The 20,127-nt window shown below is 39.1% G+C and overlaps 2 protein-coding genes across 2 annotated transcripts; one reads left to right on the top strand and one right to left on the bottom strand.

Annotated features, from left to right (window-relative positions):
- Positions 1-2,139: 2,139 nt before the first annotated feature.
- cep55l (centrosomal protein 55 like) lies at positions 2,140-14,130 on the top strand. The gene is made up of 12 exons (XM_023276988.3): positions 2,140-2,225; positions 2,782-3,003; positions 3,120-3,227; positions 4,159-4,314; positions 7,136-7,189; positions 7,598-7,742; positions 8,120-8,265; positions 8,587-8,780; positions 9,170-9,293; positions 9,617-9,688; positions 9,952-10,077; positions 10,204-14,130. Exons 2-12 carry the CDS (start codon positions 2,815-2,817, stop codon positions 10,414-10,416), a joined length of 1,527 nt encoding a protein of 508 aa, XP_023132756.1. The 5' UTR covers positions 2,140-2,225; positions 2,782-2,814; the 3' UTR covers positions 10,417-14,130.
- rbp4 (retinol binding protein 4, plasma) lies at positions 13,745-16,771 on the bottom strand. Its single transcript, XM_023276994.3, has 6 exons — positions 16,721-16,771; positions 16,319-16,421; positions 15,916-16,052; positions 15,641-15,747; positions 14,655-14,867; positions 13,745-14,443 (listed from the first exon to the last, which is right to left on the bottom strand). Exons 2-6 carry the CDS (start codon positions 16,418-16,420, stop codon positions 14,403-14,405), a joined length of 600 nt encoding a protein of 199 aa, XP_023132762.1. The 5' UTR covers position 16,421; positions 16,721-16,771; the 3' UTR covers positions 13,745-14,402.
- Positions 16,772-20,127: the final 3,356 nt, after the last annotated feature.

Below are 20,127 nucleotides of genomic sequence, written 5' to 3'. Positions count from 1 at the left end.
TCTGCAGCCACTTTAGAGATACTGCTGATTTAATGAACATATTTTTTTTCTTCCACTCTGCTCTTACATGAAATGCATGAAGAATCAGTAAGCATGTGCATGAGACAGACTGCAAGAACTGGTGCAGAATAGGAGTGACAAGTATGATTCATTTATGTTGGAATTACTGTACCTAGACTTTGACTCACTGCATCTGCTTACCCCAATGAAGGCATGAGCTGAAACACTGAGTGCTATTTCAGTGTCATTGCTGCTAAAATGTGGCTGGGTTTATTTGAAAACATACAATGAGCACATGCAATTAGAGGATGAAATATCATACCAGCAGCACAAATATAGCCCATATCCCATAGGAAACCGCTAATTACTACACCATGATAAACACATCTTTGCGATTATCAAAGTTGCTGTCAGTACATCCACAAGCTTGTGTCTGTCTAGCCTTTCTCATATAAAGATTGACTTTAGACGTGAAAGGCCGTGGGCTGATTAACAGTAAGAAATTCAAAGCAATGAATGCATACAATTCTCAAGCCTGAACTCAGCATTATTTATTATTATTGTAGGTGGCTTTTATGCAGTATTTACACTCTAAATTCCATCATAATTAGCCTAAAGGTTAAAAAAAAAAACTCACCCCTGCTTCACTGCTCCTCCCATGTCTTCACCCCTGCTGTTTTCCACTCTAAGCCTTGGAAGAAAACTTGTGATTAATGTAGTCTGCACATACTGCTGGTCTCTTGTGCATAATGCTCTATTAGTAGTTTACTGTTCATGCTTGGTGGGTTTCCACATTTCAAGCCTCTGCTAAAACACACGTTGAATAAAAATAAATTAGCAGCATGTGATGTTTTATTCAATTCGATCCATTCTTTTTAACATAGGGAAGTAAGTATTTGTAGTTTCAACACGTGGCATCTCAAAAACAGAAGGAACGGCATGAAACCACACTACACTGGAAATGATAATGAGCAGATGGAGAGTGGGGTCATAGAGCAGAAATCAAAAGTCAGTCACACATCTGTGATGCATAGAGTTAATGATGTTGTAAATGCTGCTTGGGGAATGTAGTCCCACTCTTCCAGAAGGGCTTGGCAAAGTTGGTCGAGAGGATCATGTTGCTGGACACGTCCAGCCAGAGCATCCTGTGGCAGATTGTCTGTCATACTGTGCTGTCTGAAATGATTTCTTAGACGACAAATGAGTGGGTGTTACTGACGCTCAAGTGCTTGGCTACGGTCCTAAATGACACGAAAGCATCCAGTGTTCCAACAGCCTGTTCTTGTTTTCCTCGTCGTCTGTGGCATCGTGTCATTTGTATAAAGCTGCATTTTGAGGTGACCTTTTATAGTCACTGGTCAAAGTAGTGTCTTTGTACTGGTCATGGTATATGAGCACAGCCACACCAGCATGTGGATTAACTCATGGTAGAAACAATTTCACAAGGTGAACAGCTCAAAAACTTTTTGTGCACAATTACTTTAATTGAACCATTTTGTAACCATAAACATAGAAATGAGATCTTTAACATTTTCTCTGAATCAGAAATTAACACCATTTGCATCCTGAATTTATATTTTTTGTTTAGTGTAGTTAGTTCAGTTTGTTCATTTGAACATGTCCTTTATACAGTTTCAGACTTCAGTATTTGATGATCCTTGATGATGGATTCCAGTAATTGCTGTAATCAGAAACCACACTGGAAGTGCACATGAATTGAAGCAGTTTCGTAGTTGATTTCCATAAAGTGTCATTTCCATTTGATGGAAAGGTGGATTGCTTTGGGGAAGCTGCAGTTACAGCGTAGACACGACAAACACGTTTAGGTGGCCAAACTAGCTTTCATCTGTCTGCTCGCTTCATTCAGTGTAACGGACAGCCCGGTGTAGAAATGAATCCGTCGTGAAAGACCCCAAAAAGCTATTCCCCAATTGATTTCAATGTAAAATGTTTAGTATGTAAAGTGAAAGAGTGTTAAGTTGCAGTATTTTAAATTATTTCTGCAGAGATTTTGAGAAATCGTCATATTTTCCTTCACTGCACCGCCCAACGTGCTATATTTCGGCACACTCCGGAATACATGAGCAGACGCCTCTCGACGTACCGCGTCACGGACATGACGTAAACGCGCTGCAATTCAAACTTCAGGAAACGAAAGTGTTTAAAAAACGGTCACCTCACACACAGACTGTTTACTGTCAGGATTTCTTCAGCCTGCTTCGTCTGTAAGTCTAAAATATTTCGTATTTATCTTTGAGAGTAAGCTTGTTCTGTATTAAAACATGGGGAGCTGGTAAATTATACAGTATTTTGGTATTTTATGTTAGGTAGCGACTAAAGACAGGTGCAAAGACATACCTAGTGTAACGTTAGCTGTCAGTTTCTGTCTTTTTCTTTCTTGGCTTTTTAAAACTAAACTATCTGTTTAAGCGGTTCTGTTAAAAGACACATTTTTAGAATGCGTATCAGCGTAAGGTGTGAGTAACAAAGGTTAATTTACTCGGCCTATAAACATTAAAAGCACAGGCTAATTTGTTCTTTGTAGTTATCTCTGTTACAAACTGTAAGACCTTTGCACAGTTTATTGTTAATATTCAGTACTACGTCTACCACCGTTTTTCATTTCGTTCTCCTGTGGGCTGTTTTATAGCTAATGCTGTGTTTCAAGCTCCTCTTCAGTTTGAGCATTTGTGCAAATTGTTTAATTCAAATTAAAATAAAATACCTTCTGGTGAATTTCACATCAAAACAGTCACTTTGTAAAATTACTTGTCTCCCTAGACTGCTCTGGTTCTCAATACAAGCTAAGCATCCATGACATCTAAAGGAGCCAAAGAGACCATCGTCACCAAGTTGGGTTTCAAATCCAGCAGCTCTGCCTCCAAGACTGAAGCAGAGCTGGAGAAAGTCAGGAAGGAGAACGCTCACCTGAGAAGGAAGATTGATGAACTGGCCAAACGACATGTCAAACCACCTGAATCAGACAAAAGCAAGCTGCTGGAGGTAAATAAAGTGTTTGGTTTCACAGTCATATCAAGGAGTTTGGGGGTTAACTTGCATGCCTGTCTGTCATTTAGCTCCTTTTGGCCTTATCTTGTATGAAATTCTTATAATTTCAGAGGATTCTCTCCCTTGAGACGCTGCGAGAGAGGAACAATCAGCAGCTGCTGGTTAAAGAGCAGGAGCTTGAAACTCTGAGACAGCAGCTGTCAGCTAGAGGAGGAGAGGTATGACGTGACAGCTCTGTGCAGAAATATATGGTTAAAAATCACATGCATAGCTGACTGGTATAGATATATCCATCAAGAAATCATCTGTAAACATGGATACAGATAGACACATTCAGACACCCTGAGGCAGCACTTTTGTGCTCAGAATGAGGAGATTTTCCTACAGCTGCGTCTTTGAGAGTACTACTCTACTTGTGAGGAATTTTTGCACTTTTGGCATTGTATTGGTGGCATATGTATTGTTGGCTGCAGACAACTGTCAGAATGGGGGGGAGGAAATCATGCTCGAATTTCAATGAACTGCCACAAAAAGAGTTGGGGGGGAAATAGCTTCTATCCAATCTTGACAGCAGCTCAGCACAGTGAAGTTTAGACAACCAGCAGAAACTGCATACTCACCCACAGTGTTTTGTGCCGTTGACTTGACATTTATAAACTAACTGTCTTCCTCTGTAATGGATGTGTGTATGTATTGGTATTCACGACTTGTGACTATTTATGCCAGTGCTGTATAAATTCGAGGTATTTATTTGCGGTCGTTGCTTATCCTTGTGAAATCTCAGTTCTATTGTTGCAGAACTTGTTTTCCAATTTTGGCCAGACAGAATGAAATCAACCAAACTTGAAGATGACACACTAGTTAATGGAGTATCAGCATTTTGTTTTGCCCAGACATTAATTATGCTTCCCTCTTCGTCGTTAACGCCCATCAACAAAAGTGAGAAAACCAAAGATCCTGAATGTGCAGTGCCACTAGACTGCCAGCCATGTAATGCAAGTTGTATGAAGAAGATAATTGCCTGGAAAACAAAACAATCTTCACAGGCTGTCTCTGCTTAAACAAAGGTTTAAAAAGGAAATCCAGCTGACATGTATGTTGTAGAGCCTAGTCAGATTGATCTTTATTTCGTACTGTTGTGTATTTCAGGTGGTGGCATCGCTGCAAGCCCAGCTGGAGCAGCGGAGGAGAGAGGCAGAGCAGAGGGACGTGTTGTTCCAGAACTTGTCACAGGAGACGGAGAATCTGAAAAACAAGCTGGCCACTGTTTCTGCCCGATGTCAGTCCAACGAAGCCCAGGTGGTGGTAGGTTGACCTTGTAGCCTCTATATCTGTCTAGATGTTCTAATTAGTCAGAAGAAAAAAAAATCTCCTCTTCCACATGACCAGTTGCCTTATTAGGAATCTCTCCTGATAATCATTGGCTTTAACATGTGTCTGACCTACTATTTGTGCTGGTACATAATAAGAAATATTAATAGTATAATGAGTGCTTAATCAGTAACCTACCGTAGTTATGCAGGAATAGGAGATTGCAATTATTTTATTTCAAAATGTGAAGCCATGGATAAAAACAATGAGCAACAATTGTTGGAAAACCCGGGGAAAAAGTCACTCCCCTTTTTTGTCAACTCACTAAGAAACAGGGTTGGTTGAGTAGTTACATCCCTCCCTCTGACAACATATTTTCCCCATGGCCTAGGATTAAATCCTGCAACAGCTTTCTGTCCTCTGCCTCCCTTTGTAATATCCTCTTCTAAGATTTTTCTTCTGTATCTACAGGACATGTTTTCTATCGCATTGTAGTAGTTTTCACAAATATAAATCCACTGTAGTTATTATTTGACTCACGATCCAGGAACGCTAAGGTCTTATTATGTATGCCTTATTCATAATTGGTGTGATATTTGCCTCTTGTCAGGTTTTTGAATAGTTGTAGGTTCTGTTTTGATCAGTAGTTAGCATGCATAAGGTTTATTTTTTGTCATTCTCATTTTTGCAGATTCATTGTATGCCTCAAGTGATTTTTTTTCTGTGGTTCTGCTACATGAAAGGAGATTTGTTTGGAAATGCATGTGTAGCTGATCCTTTGTCCACTAGGTGGCAATGTGTGACCTCTGATTGTTTTCCTCATTTGCTGGCATTTCCTTCTCTCTGGAGCAGCTTTGTTAATTTGCTGTAATGAAAGTTACATTTCCAGATAGTATGTGGTTCAAAAGGAAGTACTGTAAATATGTATACACATGCAACAACACGCAACTTTACAGTAGCTTCATGAAAGATAAAATAGCATCTTTGTCCACTTCCAGGATTGTATAAGTCATGTTATTGTCAAAATCATCAGTGCAAGAGCTTTTGGTGAATCTGTAGTTGCCCCTTCACTCACAACTGTAGGATATTATCCTATTTCAAAAGGATCCCTTTGATTCTTTTAGTACAACTGCTCCTGCTGTGGTCACTCGAGAGGTTATCACAGTTCTTTATGGCTTCTGCAGAAACTTAGGTGAAAGAATCACAAGTAGGGACTTGAGGAATTTGTATGGCTGAAGGCTCATCACATACCTTCTTCTGTTGGGGGAAAAAATAGATCTGTTAGGGCCCGTAGTTGTGCTCAGTTCAAGGTAGTATAAGGGAAAACAACTTACTTTTTTAATTGTCAGAACACTTTGTCCTGGAGTCGTCCTTCTGCACAGTTTATTCTGATTTCTTGATATTCTAATCATAAGCGGTTACAGAGAACAATAAGCCCATTATTCACTGATGCTCCAAACAGTGTTATCGAAAAGGTTTTTCTTTTTATATCTCCCTGCTCCCACTGTGGTTACATTATTGCATCAGTTGAGGCTAGAGCCTGAAAAAAATGGAGTTTGGAGAAAGTAAAGTGAAGACTTTTACCAGAAGGATACAGATTATTTTTTTTGAAGCTAGAAAGGTCACCAGAATCCTTAAATGTTCTTAGGCTGTTTTCTTAACATTTCAAGTAGAGTTTTCAGCCCAAGGATTTGAAGCATTAGAATGGAAAGTAAGAACAGAAATGAATGTTAAAAACAAAACAAACAAAAAAAAACATAGCTTTGAAGACAGCGTATTTTTTGATGTCACCGTGTTTCAGTTCCAAATGTTTGATTCCCTTGTGTTTATGTTATGATGGTAAACTTCCAGGAAAACTGTCCACTTTCAAAGCTCTTGGTTTATCTTGTTTTGCATTCCTAGAAATAATCTGACCCAGAAGCCCCTCACCCCTACCCTTTCCCTTCAGCTTTCCTGGATTCTCAAAAGCTGTTAGTAGGCTTAGCTTATGGGACATACGTTTAAATCCATCTGGAAAAGTTGACAAGCTTGTCTGGTAAAGAAAGAGCTCACGGAGCCTTAGCACATAGATGATTGTTTAGATGCTTACTGTAACATTGTTGTGAAAGGGTTTGCGACAGCTTGGGTGTTGGACGGGCTCAGACATGTACACCACAGGGTCAAGGTGGTAGAATTATGAGATGAGCGACGATCCTCCAGAGATGGACGTCGAGGAATTTGCCCTCTGGGTTGACGCCTCAGGTCCTGTGGCCAAGTCTCTGAAAAAGTAATGCCTAGATTGATCACTTGCTCTTGAGTTTTCTTTTCTTGCATTATTAAAAATTAAGAAGATGAATAATTTAAACCAGCAAGATGCTGTGTGGTTTTTATTTTTTTAAGCCTGTGGCAGACCTGCAGTATTTAGTGTCTGTTGAGACTTTCCCCTGAAAACGGAATAAACTGAACAGCAGACACAAACAAAAAAACATGAAGTTCTTCAGAATGACAAGTTTGAAGATTTGCTATTAGAACATCTTCACTTGTCTTGGATCAACGTCAAAAGTTATTTTTGAATGTTCCTTCACAACAGCACTATGTCTAGAATAACGATAACAAGGAGGATGAGATACGCACAGCAGCTGCACAATGTGGTTTGATGCACTGATGTTTTTATAATGAGAACTTACAAATTCGATTCAAATGAATTTTAATTTAGAAATGAGTACAACTAAACATAGAAGATCTTTCTGAGAACTAAATAGTATACAAGTGTTGATGCCAAATACCACGTGTATGAGACTTGGGTTTACTTTAAAGAATGTTTTTCTCTCCTCAGAATGGACAGGTACCTCCTGCAGACTTGGCACTGGTACAAGATCAGCTGAGAGATGTGAGTACAGTCAGTTGTTTAATTTGTGTGCTTATGCATGCCTGTTAGTATTTCGAGTAAGTACATTTCTTCTATTAAATACTTTTTTTTTTTTGGATACTAAAATCTTCTTGCCAATTACTATATTTGACTCTCATAGTTGCATTACCTTCTGTTCAGGGCTAAGGGAGTAAAATCTCTGAAATTCATCATTTAATATTTCCAATATATTTAGGATTAATTTTTTATTACTTAGGTAGTTCAGTTTGGGCACATAGCCAAGCTCCTGTCACTGTCATCTGCAAAGAGGAAAATACAATGGAGACACGGTGTTCTTTTCCTTTGAGTGTCCTTAAATTTTAACAATTGTAATGTCCACATATACAGAAAAGAGTGTAGCATTATAGGGCTTGTGCATCTCACCACCAGGCTCTGGAGAAGAATCAGCAGTGGCTGGTATATGACCAGCAGAGAGAAGCTTACGTGCAGTCTGTCCTCACCCGTACAATGGAGCTGGAGCAGCAGCTGGCTCAGGCAAAGCAGGAGCAACCCAAGCAGGAGTCCAGTTCAGAGGGTAACAATATCTGTCATGCTCACATTGTTTAACACGCTCATACAGTACATTAACATTTTCTGGTGAAGTCTTAAAATGAAATTAACAAACATGGAATTTTGTGCTTTGCTGCATGTCGTATATAATGCAAAAAAGGGAAGTTAGGAGCCGTTAGCTGCTTGACTAAAATTATTCTTTAGCAACAACATAAAAAAATTAAACCGCAACCAGCTATGAGTGACAAAAGATTAGATAGGTAATAATGCTAGAATACAAAATATCAGGAATTGCATAAATATTTACATAGACAATGCTGAATTCCAGTTATTTTACATAACGACTGCCATTAATATTTTTGATTAGCTTTTTAATTTGCTTGCTAACACTTCTTGTCTCAGCTTCTGACAACTCAGCAGGTCCAGAAAAGGAATCTCAGCTGAAAAGCCACTATGACCAGCTGATGTTAGGGTTGCAAAAAGACCTGGAGAACCAAAAAGATCAAGTTTCCAGAACCCAACAGGAGCTCAGTGTGCAGAGGGAGCAGGTAAATGCTGAAAAGATTTCATTTAATCACCATTTAGTCATTTTGACTAAATTCTTCTTCCAGGAGTTCCTGTCTAGCACAGATTTACTGCCTGATTAATGACTATATTCTGAATCTTGTGACTGCTCATGTTAGTGACTATTCTTGCAGTCTCTCTATCGTGGATTTAGCACCAAATCAGGATGTAACTGGACTAACCCCCAACGTCCATTACTTCTATGTTTGGACATCTTTGTTAGTGTTCTGTTGAACTCTGTTAGAATAAATGAGCTGACAGAAAACATACACCATCCTGCAACGTTTGTTTTCCTCACTCTGCAGACCATGAAAGCTCAGGTTGCAATGCAGTCTCAGAGGGAGCAGGTCACCAGGGTCCAGGAGGAGATGTCAGCGCTGCAGAGGAAGTACGAGGGCAAGTGCAGCGAGTTGTCATCCTTTCTGATGAAGTACGATGTGAAACGCAAAGAGCTGGAGGAAGCCAAGATGCAGCTGCAGGCAGAACGACTGAGCAACAGGTAAAGCAAGTCTGCTGTGGTTGTAGGTATCAAACAGAGGTGGCTGTCACACAGTCATAGTCTCACAGTGTCACTGCAAATATGACTAGTGCATTAAAACCTCATAGGCCTGTGGTTAGAAAAGGCCAAACTACAGGTTAAGTTCGATGTGTACTTTTCAAAACCATTCATTAACCATTTTACTTGGTTGAATTCTCAGTTTGTCGTGCCAAAAATAGTGTTATATTTTACTGACCTTGGATTCTAGGTTGTTGAATACAAAGTTGAAATACTGTATATAGGCTTGAAACTAGTGTTATTTGACCATTTAAACACTATAGACAGGATAGAGGGTGAACAAGACACATACCAATATTTATTTTGGTGGATTACACAAATATCGCATCCAGACATGCAGTGAATGAGGAGAGACACGTATCGTCTGAGCGGGCAGACAGAATGAGAGCGGAACTGGACAACATGGAAATTCGACTGGAAGAGGAACGGAAGAGATCCGCTGAGCTTCTACTGCAGGTAACATTCCCAAACTCTGTTTTATTACCTGTAGTCACACTTTCCTAATGTTGTCAAAGTTATTCACTCAATATATTAAAGCACTCGTGATGCATAAGCAGGAGTCTGCTTTTATAGGATTGTAAACAGAGAATAGGAAGACCTCATCCATCACCAGTTATAATTTACTTTACAAGAGCACAATAGATATCTGTGCATATTAAAATATAATCTAATTCCAGGTTTATCTGTATTAAAAAGGATTGAAAAATGGCATTGCGCTTTGCTTTTGAAAGGTGCTATATGAATATATTTACCATGCCTTGAAAATTTCGCTTTCACAGGTAAATATGCTGCAGAAGTCTCTTCTGAGCCAAAATGAAGAACAGAGGAGAATTGCAGTACTGGAACAACAGGTAAGACTTGGCAAACATACAGACATTTTTACCCTCTCAATAAATCCAATGAAACTTTGATGCTATATTATGCATTGTGTTCGTGAGAGTTCCAAATCAACATTTCGACTAGCCCTTACTGGTAACACAATCTGAATGTTCACCACCCAGTTATGAGTGGAAAATCTGTCAGCACAGAATTGCAACAGTTTTAAGTGAGTAGTGCAGTCCAAACTGTTCCCACTTGTGTCCTCTACTTCTCATATACTTCTGCCCCTCCTAAGATCCAACTCTCTGCCAAGGACTTTGAGAATGAGAAAATTGATCGTCAGAGCATGCAGCATCAGTTACATAAGGTGCTGAAGGAGCTTCGTAAGGCCCGTGATCAGATTGCTAAACTGGAGTCTGCTGTAAGTGTTTTAAGGTGTCGCAACCATATATTTGTTACTTTTTTAAAGTCTAACTTTAGTCTATTAGTGTCTCTTTGCTCCAAAGCTTCTGCTAAATTAATGTAGATTTATGTTCCTCCATTTCAGAAGCAGCCAAATGCACGCTTTTCAGAGCCAAGCTCATACAACAGGCTCGAGTTTGAGCGTCTTACTATTGATGACCCTCTTGGCCCCACATCCCCATCTAAAGTCACCAACCTCCTGGATGAGAGTTTCTTGGAGTGCCCAAAGTGTCGCACCCCATATCCCACCAGTCGCCACAGAGAGCTGCTGGCTCACATTGACTACTGCCTCGCCTAAGCTAGCACAGATTCTAGACCAGTGTTTCCCAGTCTGGGTGTCAGGAGCTGCCTTCACCCAAGAGGGCAGCAATATTGCATAGATCACAAACCAATGGGGTTGGGAACCACTGTGCTAGATCATTAGATCCATTCAGAAGATGTAACCCCCTCAAAATGTATTGTAAACAGCTGTCTGGGGGAAAATTTGAAAACCTCGAACAGGCAGTTTTAGACACTGATTTCCATAAACACAGCACTGTTGTGAGCAACAAAGGTGAAAGCTAAGACAGAAAGCTACTTGCATACCTTTGTGCTATTTTGTTTTGATTTCCATAAACTGAATATACTGCAATGTGGCTCATGTAAGATAAGTTTGAAATATGCCTTGTGGTGTCATAATAATCAGTTGAAGGAAACTTATGCTTTCAGTAATGCAAATAATGAGACATGTTATTTTCCAAGAAGGATTGTGTATGTAGTTTCCATAAATCATGAAAAATCTCATTATTACTGCCTTAGGCTCTTTGTTTCACTCCAAGGGATGTCTTACACAAGACCCAAATACTTCACTTCATAAAATGTTATGTTTATATAAAAGGGACTCCAATGACAATTTAAAAATGCATATTTCATATCCCCATCACCTTAGAGTTATTTAGAAACTGGCTAAAAGTATTTACATATTCATGCCATCTATATGCTCCAGTTCTTTTTGCCATTAGACTATCATGAGGCCTAAGATGAAATCATTTACAGAAAAAAGATCCTTTCATATGATTATTTTTGAGGTCCTCCACTATTTGTATTTTACAATGTTTGTGAAGCTCTTAATGAATTCTGGTTGTTTTTATGGTTGTGTGTATTTGATTTAAGTATTTATTCTTGGGTGATCTACTGTCTTTTTTTGTTTCTTTATAGGGATGTTCCTTATTTTATTGTCCATTAAAGTTTACAAACCTGCCCAAAATCTTCCATTGGTAAATCAGCTAAAACACACCAATTATCTACTCCTAGTTTCAGTAACAGCACCTTTGGCTTTTTTCTTCACCATATTTGCATTGATCTTAGAAAATCAGCAGTGCTCATTTGCCATTTGGCAGTACTGATGTGAAGAGCAAAATAACAGGGAAAATGTTTTGCTTTTTTGTGTTTTCAGCTATGTGTAAAGATAATTACAATCTGCCTGCCATGTATTCTCTATTTATACCCTTGGTGGTTGTACCTGATTACAATGTCTCGAAGTGTTTCTCTGCCTATCATGATGCAAGCAGTTGGATAAACCTTGCTGAACCATGTCACTGTAACCATGGCCAATATTTATTTACCCCTTAACCACATAGTTTTGTTCGCCTAAACTTAACCAGACCTGAAAGATAATACAGTGCAGAGCTTAACTGGTCACATTTGGCAGCTTTTCCGTGTATTCTTTCTGTTCAAGTGAAGCTCACTTCCATTTCCACCTTGACTTTTCAAGCCTGCAGCCCTGTAAGGCTGCAATGAGATTGCACGAGTTAATTCCTTGTACTAAACTATTTAAGGCAGGGATTACTGAAGGTCCTCTTGGTAGGGGAAAAGGGGTTAAGGTGTCTTTATTCCTGCAGCCCTGGCAATGTGACTGGATTGACTTACAGTAAGACGGACAGACAGACCATTGCTGTTTCATCTTATCAGTAGTTGTTTTAACTTGGGCTAAGTATCTTTTTGAACAGTGCTGTCTGAGAATCATATTGCTTCACCAACGTTTATCTAGTTTGCTATTTTTTGAAGTTACTTCCTCCATTGTAATCATGTGCTCTGAAGCTGTTTTGCCATGCTCTGTACTGTACACAAAAGTGCAATAAAGATGTAACTCTCCCTCCAACACATCAGCACTTTTTGGATGTTTGATCATGTCAGTGATCCATGTAAAGGCAGTGGAACTTTGATCTTAATGCTAATCTTAGCATACTAACATGCTGTTCATTAGTAGGGGTAATGTTTACGGTGTTTATCGTCTTGGCTCAAATGCAAACATTTGCTAATGACGCCAAAGAACAGAGTGCAATTGAGGCTGATAGGAATGCCGATGGTTTGGAACGTATTTATAATGTATTGGACATATTCCAGAGTGTTTCCTGGCTCATAATGTGCTTTTGGGGAGGGAGTGCGCACAACGTGACGTGTACTATAAAGGCTATGAGGCTGTGACCTTATATGACAGAAATCAATACATTTTCCTGTTAAGCCCCAGTTCCCAAAAATGGTTATAATATTATCATTTTTGGTGTTGGTGATTTACCTATAGCCTCTGGGGAGCTCCAAAAATTCCTGTATGCAGAGAAAACCCTGAATTTAAATTTCAACGTGGCACTTGTGCTGCACGAAAAGTACAAGTGACTCATTACAGTTCACCTTGATGTTGACATGAACTTTGGATCAAATTTCAGAGCAGTCCATTTAATGGTTTTTCATGCATCCAAAACCTTAAATCTCAACCTCATGGTTGGACTGGACGAAAATTCAAGGGTTGCCAAAATCTTCCGGATGTATGATTTGGCAACAAGCTGTTTTTTTTTTTTTTTGTTTTGTTTTTAAATGTATGCTAATCCATCCAGCATGTGAAAATATAGTTTTTGTGCAAGTGAACACTTAACAAAAACGATCATAAAAGTTATTAGGATTGATTCATTAGGTGCCGTGGATGATTGTACTAAATTTATTGGCAGTATGTCCAATAGCTGTCAAATCAAACGTCAACCTATAGGGGACACTAGAGGTACACCTTGTGGATATATTTCAGCCAAAAGTGAAGGAACAACTGACTGAGAGACGGACCGACGTCCTCATCCATAGAGATGTGCGACATCGCTCTATGGATGGTAGTGTCAACGTGTCTCAATAAAAAATAAAGTGTTAATCTAAAATTGACAAGTGAGACGTTAGTTTGTCAAACTATACATGAAAAGTATTTTCAGACATCAATAAAAATGAGTAAAAAGTAGCCCTGTGAAACCAGTTAACATTTACAGAAAAAAACATTACTAGACCTTGTCAAATACAGAAACAAAAGTCACAGAATCTGATCCATCTCACATGTTTGCAAAAGCAGTTGGCCAAGTGGGAGGCCCTGCTGCCAAGAATTAAACCCAGCTGTTTGTGGTACAGGAAGCTGTTGTCTGAAGCTCATTTCACACCCTTGTATTTGTTTAATGTAGCACAGGAATAAAAGATAAACGTAAAATTCTGCATGTACTTGGATTTTTATGTCTTTTGAGTGACTGAATCCGAAAGCAACAACATGAATTTGTTATTTGCAATCCAGGAATCCGGATAAATATTTGAAGGGCAATCAAAAATTGACGAGCCAGCACGGTATGAATGTTTTATTTCAAAAACTGGAGCAAGAAGTACACATCATATAATTAAGAAACAACCAAACTGCTACTCTATGTGTATATTTATAGCACATTAAAAAGCACATGTGCATCTATTAAGGTTTATTAACAATATGTACTTTTGTGCTACTACTGTGCGTCCTTCAGTGTAAAAGCAAAGCCAGTGATTTATGAACCTGTTTTTGTAGTAAACATGGTAGTCACAATCCATAGCTGCGGTACTGCTGACAGTTCAGGTTCACTTTAAAAGAAATTTTCACAACCGATTGTTTCTCACATTGTCTGGAAAAGTTTCACTGGTTTCCATAAGCAAGACTGTCTTAAACAATTCTGCGGTTCCTATACAAAAAAAAGAGAAACATGCAACAGATTTCGAGGATAGACTAATGTTAACTCCTCTTTTAATGGGGAAATTTAGAGAAACTAACAGTTAACTAGTAACAACAGACATCTTTCCTTTCTTTCTTTTTACAGTATAGTCAATTAAATTTGACAGCTTCTAGTTGTATCTTTTTTAGTTTATTTTTAAGGAAGATTGGTCTGCTTTTCTCTCTATGGCTAGAGACAGTAGAGGCGACTAAGAGGTGGGGTTCAGTCCAAGACCAGAAGATGGGTATGAAGTCCCAGAAGGTTACTGTGGTTGGTCAACAGATCCGCTGTTCAGACAGAAGCCTGCAATACAAAGAAGAGAAACAGTTTGCTGATTACTGAATGATGCCTATCTTTTCAGTAAATCAACTCAGCCAGTGACCACGAGGCTTTACACAACTTCAGTCAATCATTCACTTGGTCTTTCACCTTATTGAGTGACACTAACTGACAAAAGACATGAATCAATAAATCCCAGCATAAATGAAGCAGCGCTTAGTTGAACTCAACCCACCAGAGTGTGGAACGCGTCTGTATTTGCCCAGTAAACAGAGCTCTGTCTTCCTCTGGGTGACGATAGCCTGGTCCTCTGGCCTCAGGCCAGTCGGGTGACGGGAGAAGATGAAGGAGTAGCTGTCTAAGCAAGTGCCGTCGGAGTCTACAAGTCTGCAGGAGTAGTGGACTGCATAGTTGTCATAGTCGGTGTCGATAACCCAGTGGTCATCATCTGAGAGTGAGTGGGAGGCAGAGTTTAGATCATTGCCACATTGTCCTTTGGCAGTTTGTGAAACACTTCTTAACTGAGACACTGAGATGAAACTCAAGGCCAAAGAAGCAGATATAAATCGTTTAAATTCAACATTTACTGAGCTTATCAGAGGTGTTTTGATGTGTATCTATCTATAAATTTCCTTTTAAAAATAAAAAGATGTCAGCAAATATGCAGTTAGGTCCAGTTTTGGTTCATATCATGGAGACAGCATGTCATGTCTAAAATTGTGCAATAAATTACACATATACTTAGTCCTAATGTGATGTCAAAATTGTGATCAGCAGACTTTTTTTTCCTGAAGGACATGTTAAAACTTTACAAGTAAACATTTGGTTTGATTTCCATGTTGGGTATGGTGTCTCATTCTGTTTGGGGGAGGGGTAGTGGTCATCTAGCCCTTCAAATGGCCCTCTGGGCTCTGTTTGAAGGACTAGATGACCACTGCAACTCAGTCACCAAAAGAGACAGGACACCCTACCCTACCATGAAAAATGGAGGGGTAGGGCCAAGGGGGAGGGATTTGGGATTGGACTTAAGAGCTGTAGTTGATGGCAAGTTAGATCAACATTTGGCCTAATGTCAACAATCCACTCGGCAGTGAGATATTAATGACTCATCTGACAAATACTGGTTATATATTATTAGATGGTTTTGTCATCAAGACCAGAAATGAGCTAATTCAAGTTGGATCCTATCCAAATCAAAGATGTAAATGATTTTCAACTTACTTCCAGTCTGCAGGTAGGCTGCAGCTCCCCAGTACTTCATCTTGAACTTGGCAGGGTCCAGGGTGTCCTCAAAGGTGGCCAACATGTGGGCACACATTTCCCAGTTGCTAGACATTAAAAAGAAAGGACGAAAACCAGGAAAGACATGAGACAAAAACATTTCTGCATGGAGCATAGTTATGTAGTAAATTGCACAGATTCAGTTGACAGTTGCTTAAAGTGGAGGAAAGGTGAGCTTCCAAAGCCACCACAGGACAGGACAGAACAGAACCTACTTGAGGATGATGACTCTGCCCTCAGCAGTTGCAGTCATTTTGCCATCTTCTCCAATGTTGAGATTGGCCACGATGTTGTCCAGAAGGAACAAACCTTCTGGATCCTTCTTTCCCACAGCATACCATGTCCCTGCATACTAAAAGATAGATTTCAGTGTTTTTAATCAAACACTTAAGAACAAAATATTCAAAAGTGATAAGGAAAACAGAGATACAGACTCTGTTTTTGGATATAAGATGTAACAAATCTCTGATCTACAGTCTAATTAGTATTATATAAAGTCCTTTAAAATGCAAGTGATATTCCCATCCATTTTTAACCACAAAACTGAATATAAAACTACATCAAAAAAGGATGAATATTTCATAGAGCGTAATAAATCTCTTTATAGTTCCAACTCACCCTGGTTCTGTCAAAGTTCTGCATGACCTGGATGTTGGCTACCTGGCAGTCCTGTGCCCAGGACATTGCCAGAAGGCAGAGGGCCACAACGTACCGCAGCATTCTACCTCAGAGGGGGGGGAAAAAGTTAGAATAAAGTAAGAAAGAGGTCGGGTGCAGGCAGTTTTAGAAAAGGCGGCACAACAGGGAACAGGAGCAGAGAAGACAGACAAATTTGTCATCCACATTGCCAGTTTGTTCCAATTCAAGTCCTCAAGTCGTGTGTAATCAAATTCCATTAAATATTTACAATTTTTTCAGCGTCTAAGAAAAGTACCTTTTTCCACAAATTATCATTTACGTTAAATATTTAGTTCAAAATCTGAGAGAAAAAAAGAAACAATCCACTATCAGTGTTGTTACCTTGTTACCAGAAAGAAGTGGGAAGCTCAGAGAAATCCTCTGGTTTTCAGTCTGGGTCTGGCCTTATATACAGCTGGCTGGTATTGCATAATAACTTCTGGAGGCCTGAACCCCCCCTGCTCTCCCCACAGCTAGCCTGCCTTCCATTGGACAAACATTTACATAACTGCAGGCCCCAGACCTATTGATTTGTGTGTTCTGCACATTTGGTCGACCACCCCTCCAAATCCCCCCCAAAAATGTGTTTTCCTCTTACTGTTGGGGCTTTCTTGGTCTTATGAAAGCAACTGCTCACACAGCCAAGAGCAGCATCTGGAATAAGCTATATGTACATATCAGCATACATTTGTCAAGGTATACACAGGCACCCATTGTGAGAAAACAAAGTGAGTTTTAGCCTGTGGTACAGGGGCTGATTGACGTTTGAAAGACTTAGAGATGTTTCCTCAGCGTGCGTGCTCACATGTATAGGCACAAAACGTTATCTAAACTTTAATGTGAAATGCATTCGTGTACATGGGCTGATAGCTCTTTTTTTGGGTCGAAAAGCGACTCTAAATTCGGCCCTTTCGCCTTTGTTATTTTCCAAAGAAATCTTACAGTAGTTGATGTATGCCTTACCGGCATCAGTGTTGTTGCATCAGCTGGTGTTGCTTTATCTCCCTGAACTGTTTGTATAAATGGTAGTCAGAGTCCACTGTGACAAAATAATCAATGTGAGAAAAGGGTGAATTACTTATTTTCTAAGCACAAAGTCTGAAGTTTCGAACACCTTTTGATAATGATAGGAGATATGCAAGTTAGTTGGAATTGTCCGTGCACTGACACATTTATAGTAACTTGTGTCTACCATGAATGTTCTTTTTTTTTGTCAGTTTGAACCTCTTTAAGGGATCAATCACATCTGAATTGTGCATGTTTGTGAAAAAGTTCCTACAGAAAGTTAATTACTGATTCCTGTGCCAAAGCAAATGGCTCATTTTGAAGGATATTATTGATGTAATATATATTCAAGAACCTCTATTGTTTCCCAAGAACAGGGTGGACTAGCTTGTGTAATTTTTCTCATTTGTTTTATTCTGCTGTTCCAGGTTTGCACGATTAAAATGTACATCGGCATGAGCAAGCTAAGAGTAATATCTACTCTACGCTTTAACACAGGTCTGTTTTTCATCTGACTTGAATCCGCTGTGGCAGGTTTTTTATAAATTGATGCTGTTATTTTTCACTGAGATCATATAACAAGTCCTCTGAGGACTCGGTTGAATAAAGGAGCTCAGCGCGGCCAAACATCTGCAGCTTGCATAACCAAAGCCCTGGCCAGTTGAAAAAAAAACCCCAAAAAACATCGTGATCACTCTTGAGTAGAAGGAACAGCAGCAGCTGGAATTTGCCAGAGGCTATAGAGCAACATTTCATAATCGTGGAAATTGGCCAAGAAGCGCTATACGTTTCACTGCCAGGTTTGTGCATGTTTAACATTTGGAGCCATGCGTTGGTAAATGGTGAAGTCGTGCTTAAAGCAGGAGTCAGTTTCTTGGTTTGGTCGGATGAGAAGTTACTTAAAATCCTGTATAAACTTGGCGGATTCAACAAACTGCCTCATGTGTAAATGCACAGCTGCCATCTGAACGGTGCAGCTTGGACGAAGGCAATGGCACAACATGGAACTAGTGTATTTACCTCAGTTTTGAGTAAGCTGAGAGTTACGTCCAAAGATAATATGATCCAATCCAACACCAGCACTATCCAAAGCACCAAACACTTGAATCAACATTGTCAACAAGTTTGACAAAGACAGTTTTATTTGCTCGGCAGTTGTGTTGAATTTTGACGACATCATGTTGATTATCACCTGAGGCCTTTTTCCTGCTAACTGGTTTGTGGATTTAATTGTGGGTCTACACTAGAAGACAGATTAACTGAAAATGAGGTTAACTATGGGTCACTTTTACCCATTGTCTCTGGAGATGCATTATTTTATCCGGACAAATGGTGTGTTGAATTTAAAAGCCTATGGGGCTCTTGTATAACCAGAATACTGCATGCACTGGCCTATGCTGGTCAATGTGTAGAGTGAGTATTGTTATAATAGGACGCCATTCAAATTGAGCTTTGCAATTACTTTTCTTTCAAGATAACTCACAACCAATGCCTATTTGTTTCTGAACAGGCATCCCATTTAAACACAAAACAGGTCGCATTGATATGCTGCCATAAAAGTGACATGCGATTCCACAATATTTCAGACATAATAGAAACTGAAATAACATAGCGTTCTCACGTTCAAATTGTTAACCTTATAAAAGTCGAAAAACACAAAGTATCTACTGTTTGATTGCAATTTATTTTATGATGGCATGTAATTTTGTATCAGAATTACTAAGAATCAATTCTATGCTCCTTTCACCCTTTTGAAAAATGGAAAAATTGCTGTTGTCCCCTTTTCCCAGTTGCGTATTGTTGAAATGGGACATTGTCTTGGTTATTTTGATGGAAAAAATATTTTTTAAGATCACAAAATACATGCAGTCTCAAAAGAAACATTTTTTTAAAGTGCTATGTAGTGTTTTAATGGTTCATATAAATATATCAATTGTGCAATCATATTTTTATTGTGTTTCTCAGGTTTTTTTTATATTTATATATAATACATCCCATTTTGACAATGAAAGTGACTCATTTTGACAGTTTAAAGGGCATATTGAGATTGAGCCATCAATTGTGTTTGATTTTTTTTTTTATTTTCTCTCCTGTGTGTTAAAGTTTATAGAATTGCATTGCAATTATTCCCTAAATTGCTCCAGAGTGCAATTTCTTTTAGAAAGTGTCCTGTTTTAACAACACTCACCCTGGATATTTCTGTGTAAATGACATGTCTGAGTGAGTCTGCAGACTGTTTTTTGTCAGTGGTCTCAGTCCACTCTCTTTCACTCAGGATGTCTAATGATGGAGTCTTTAAATCAACTAAATTAGGAGGGAAATCCAATATGTCATCAGCTTATAATTGTTGCTTGTGTCCCTGGTGCTTGGCATGAATTAATTTTAATGAGCAACCAAAAATAGAAAAAATCTGTAAAAATCAACTCAGCTGAGAAAAACGCACAATTGAGTCAGAAAACAACCTCCTGCTATTAGCTTTCAGAAATATCCCTGTTATTCCATTTAGCTGCCTGCCTGTCTCTGCTGTTTCGCACACCAACACCCAACCACTTTCTCCCACTGCAACATAGGCCGCTCCAATTTATTTCCTCAACACCTCGAATCCATGCAGACACACACCCACACATACACTTTTTGTAGCTCTCCCTTGATAAGCTTGTCTTAATCTTCACAGCAAACACACACACACACACACACACACACACACACACACACACACACACACACACACACAAAACAGTGGG

Source organism: Amphiprion ocellaris, chromosome 18 (genome assembly GCF_022539595.1).
Source record: "Amphiprion ocellaris isolate individual 3 ecotype Okinawa chromosome 18, ASM2253959v1, whole genome shotgun sequence".
NCBI lineage: Eukaryota > Metazoa > Chordata > Actinopteri > Pomacentridae > Amphiprion > Amphiprion ocellaris.
The sequence above is the reverse complement of the archived record's forward strand: the minus strand, read 5'-3'. Positions and strand labels throughout refer to the sequence as shown.

What these genes read in the sequence shown, in the direction of transcription:
- cep55l (XM_023276988.3), top strand. Translation starts at nt 2,815, where the DNA reads ATGACATCTAAAGGAGCCAAAGAGACCATCGTCACCAAGTTGGGTTTC. An exon ending in CCAACGAAGCCCAGGTGGTG is followed by an intron (nt 4,315 to 7,135) that starts GTAGGTTGACCT and finishes TTCTCTCCTCAG; the next exon opens with AATGGACAGGTACCTCCTGC. An exon ending in GCAGAACGACTGAGCAACAG is followed by an intron (nt 8,781 to 9,169) that starts GTAAAGCAAGTC and finishes TATCGCATCCAG; the next exon opens with ACATGCAGTGAATGAGGAGA.
- rbp4 (XM_023276994.3), bottom strand. Translation starts at nt 16,420, where the DNA reads ATGCTGCGGTACGTTGTGGCCCTCTGCCTTCTGGCAATGTCCTGGGCA. An exon ending in AGAACTTTGACAGAACCAGG is followed by an intron (nt 16,053 to 16,318) that starts GTGAGTTGGAAC and finishes TCTATCTTTTAG; the next exon opens with TATGCAGGGACATGGTATGC. An exon ending in CAGACGCGTTCCACACTCTG is followed by an intron (nt 14,444 to 14,654) that starts GTGGGTTGAGTT and finishes TTTGTATTGCAG; the next exon opens with GCTTCTGTCTGAACAGCGGA.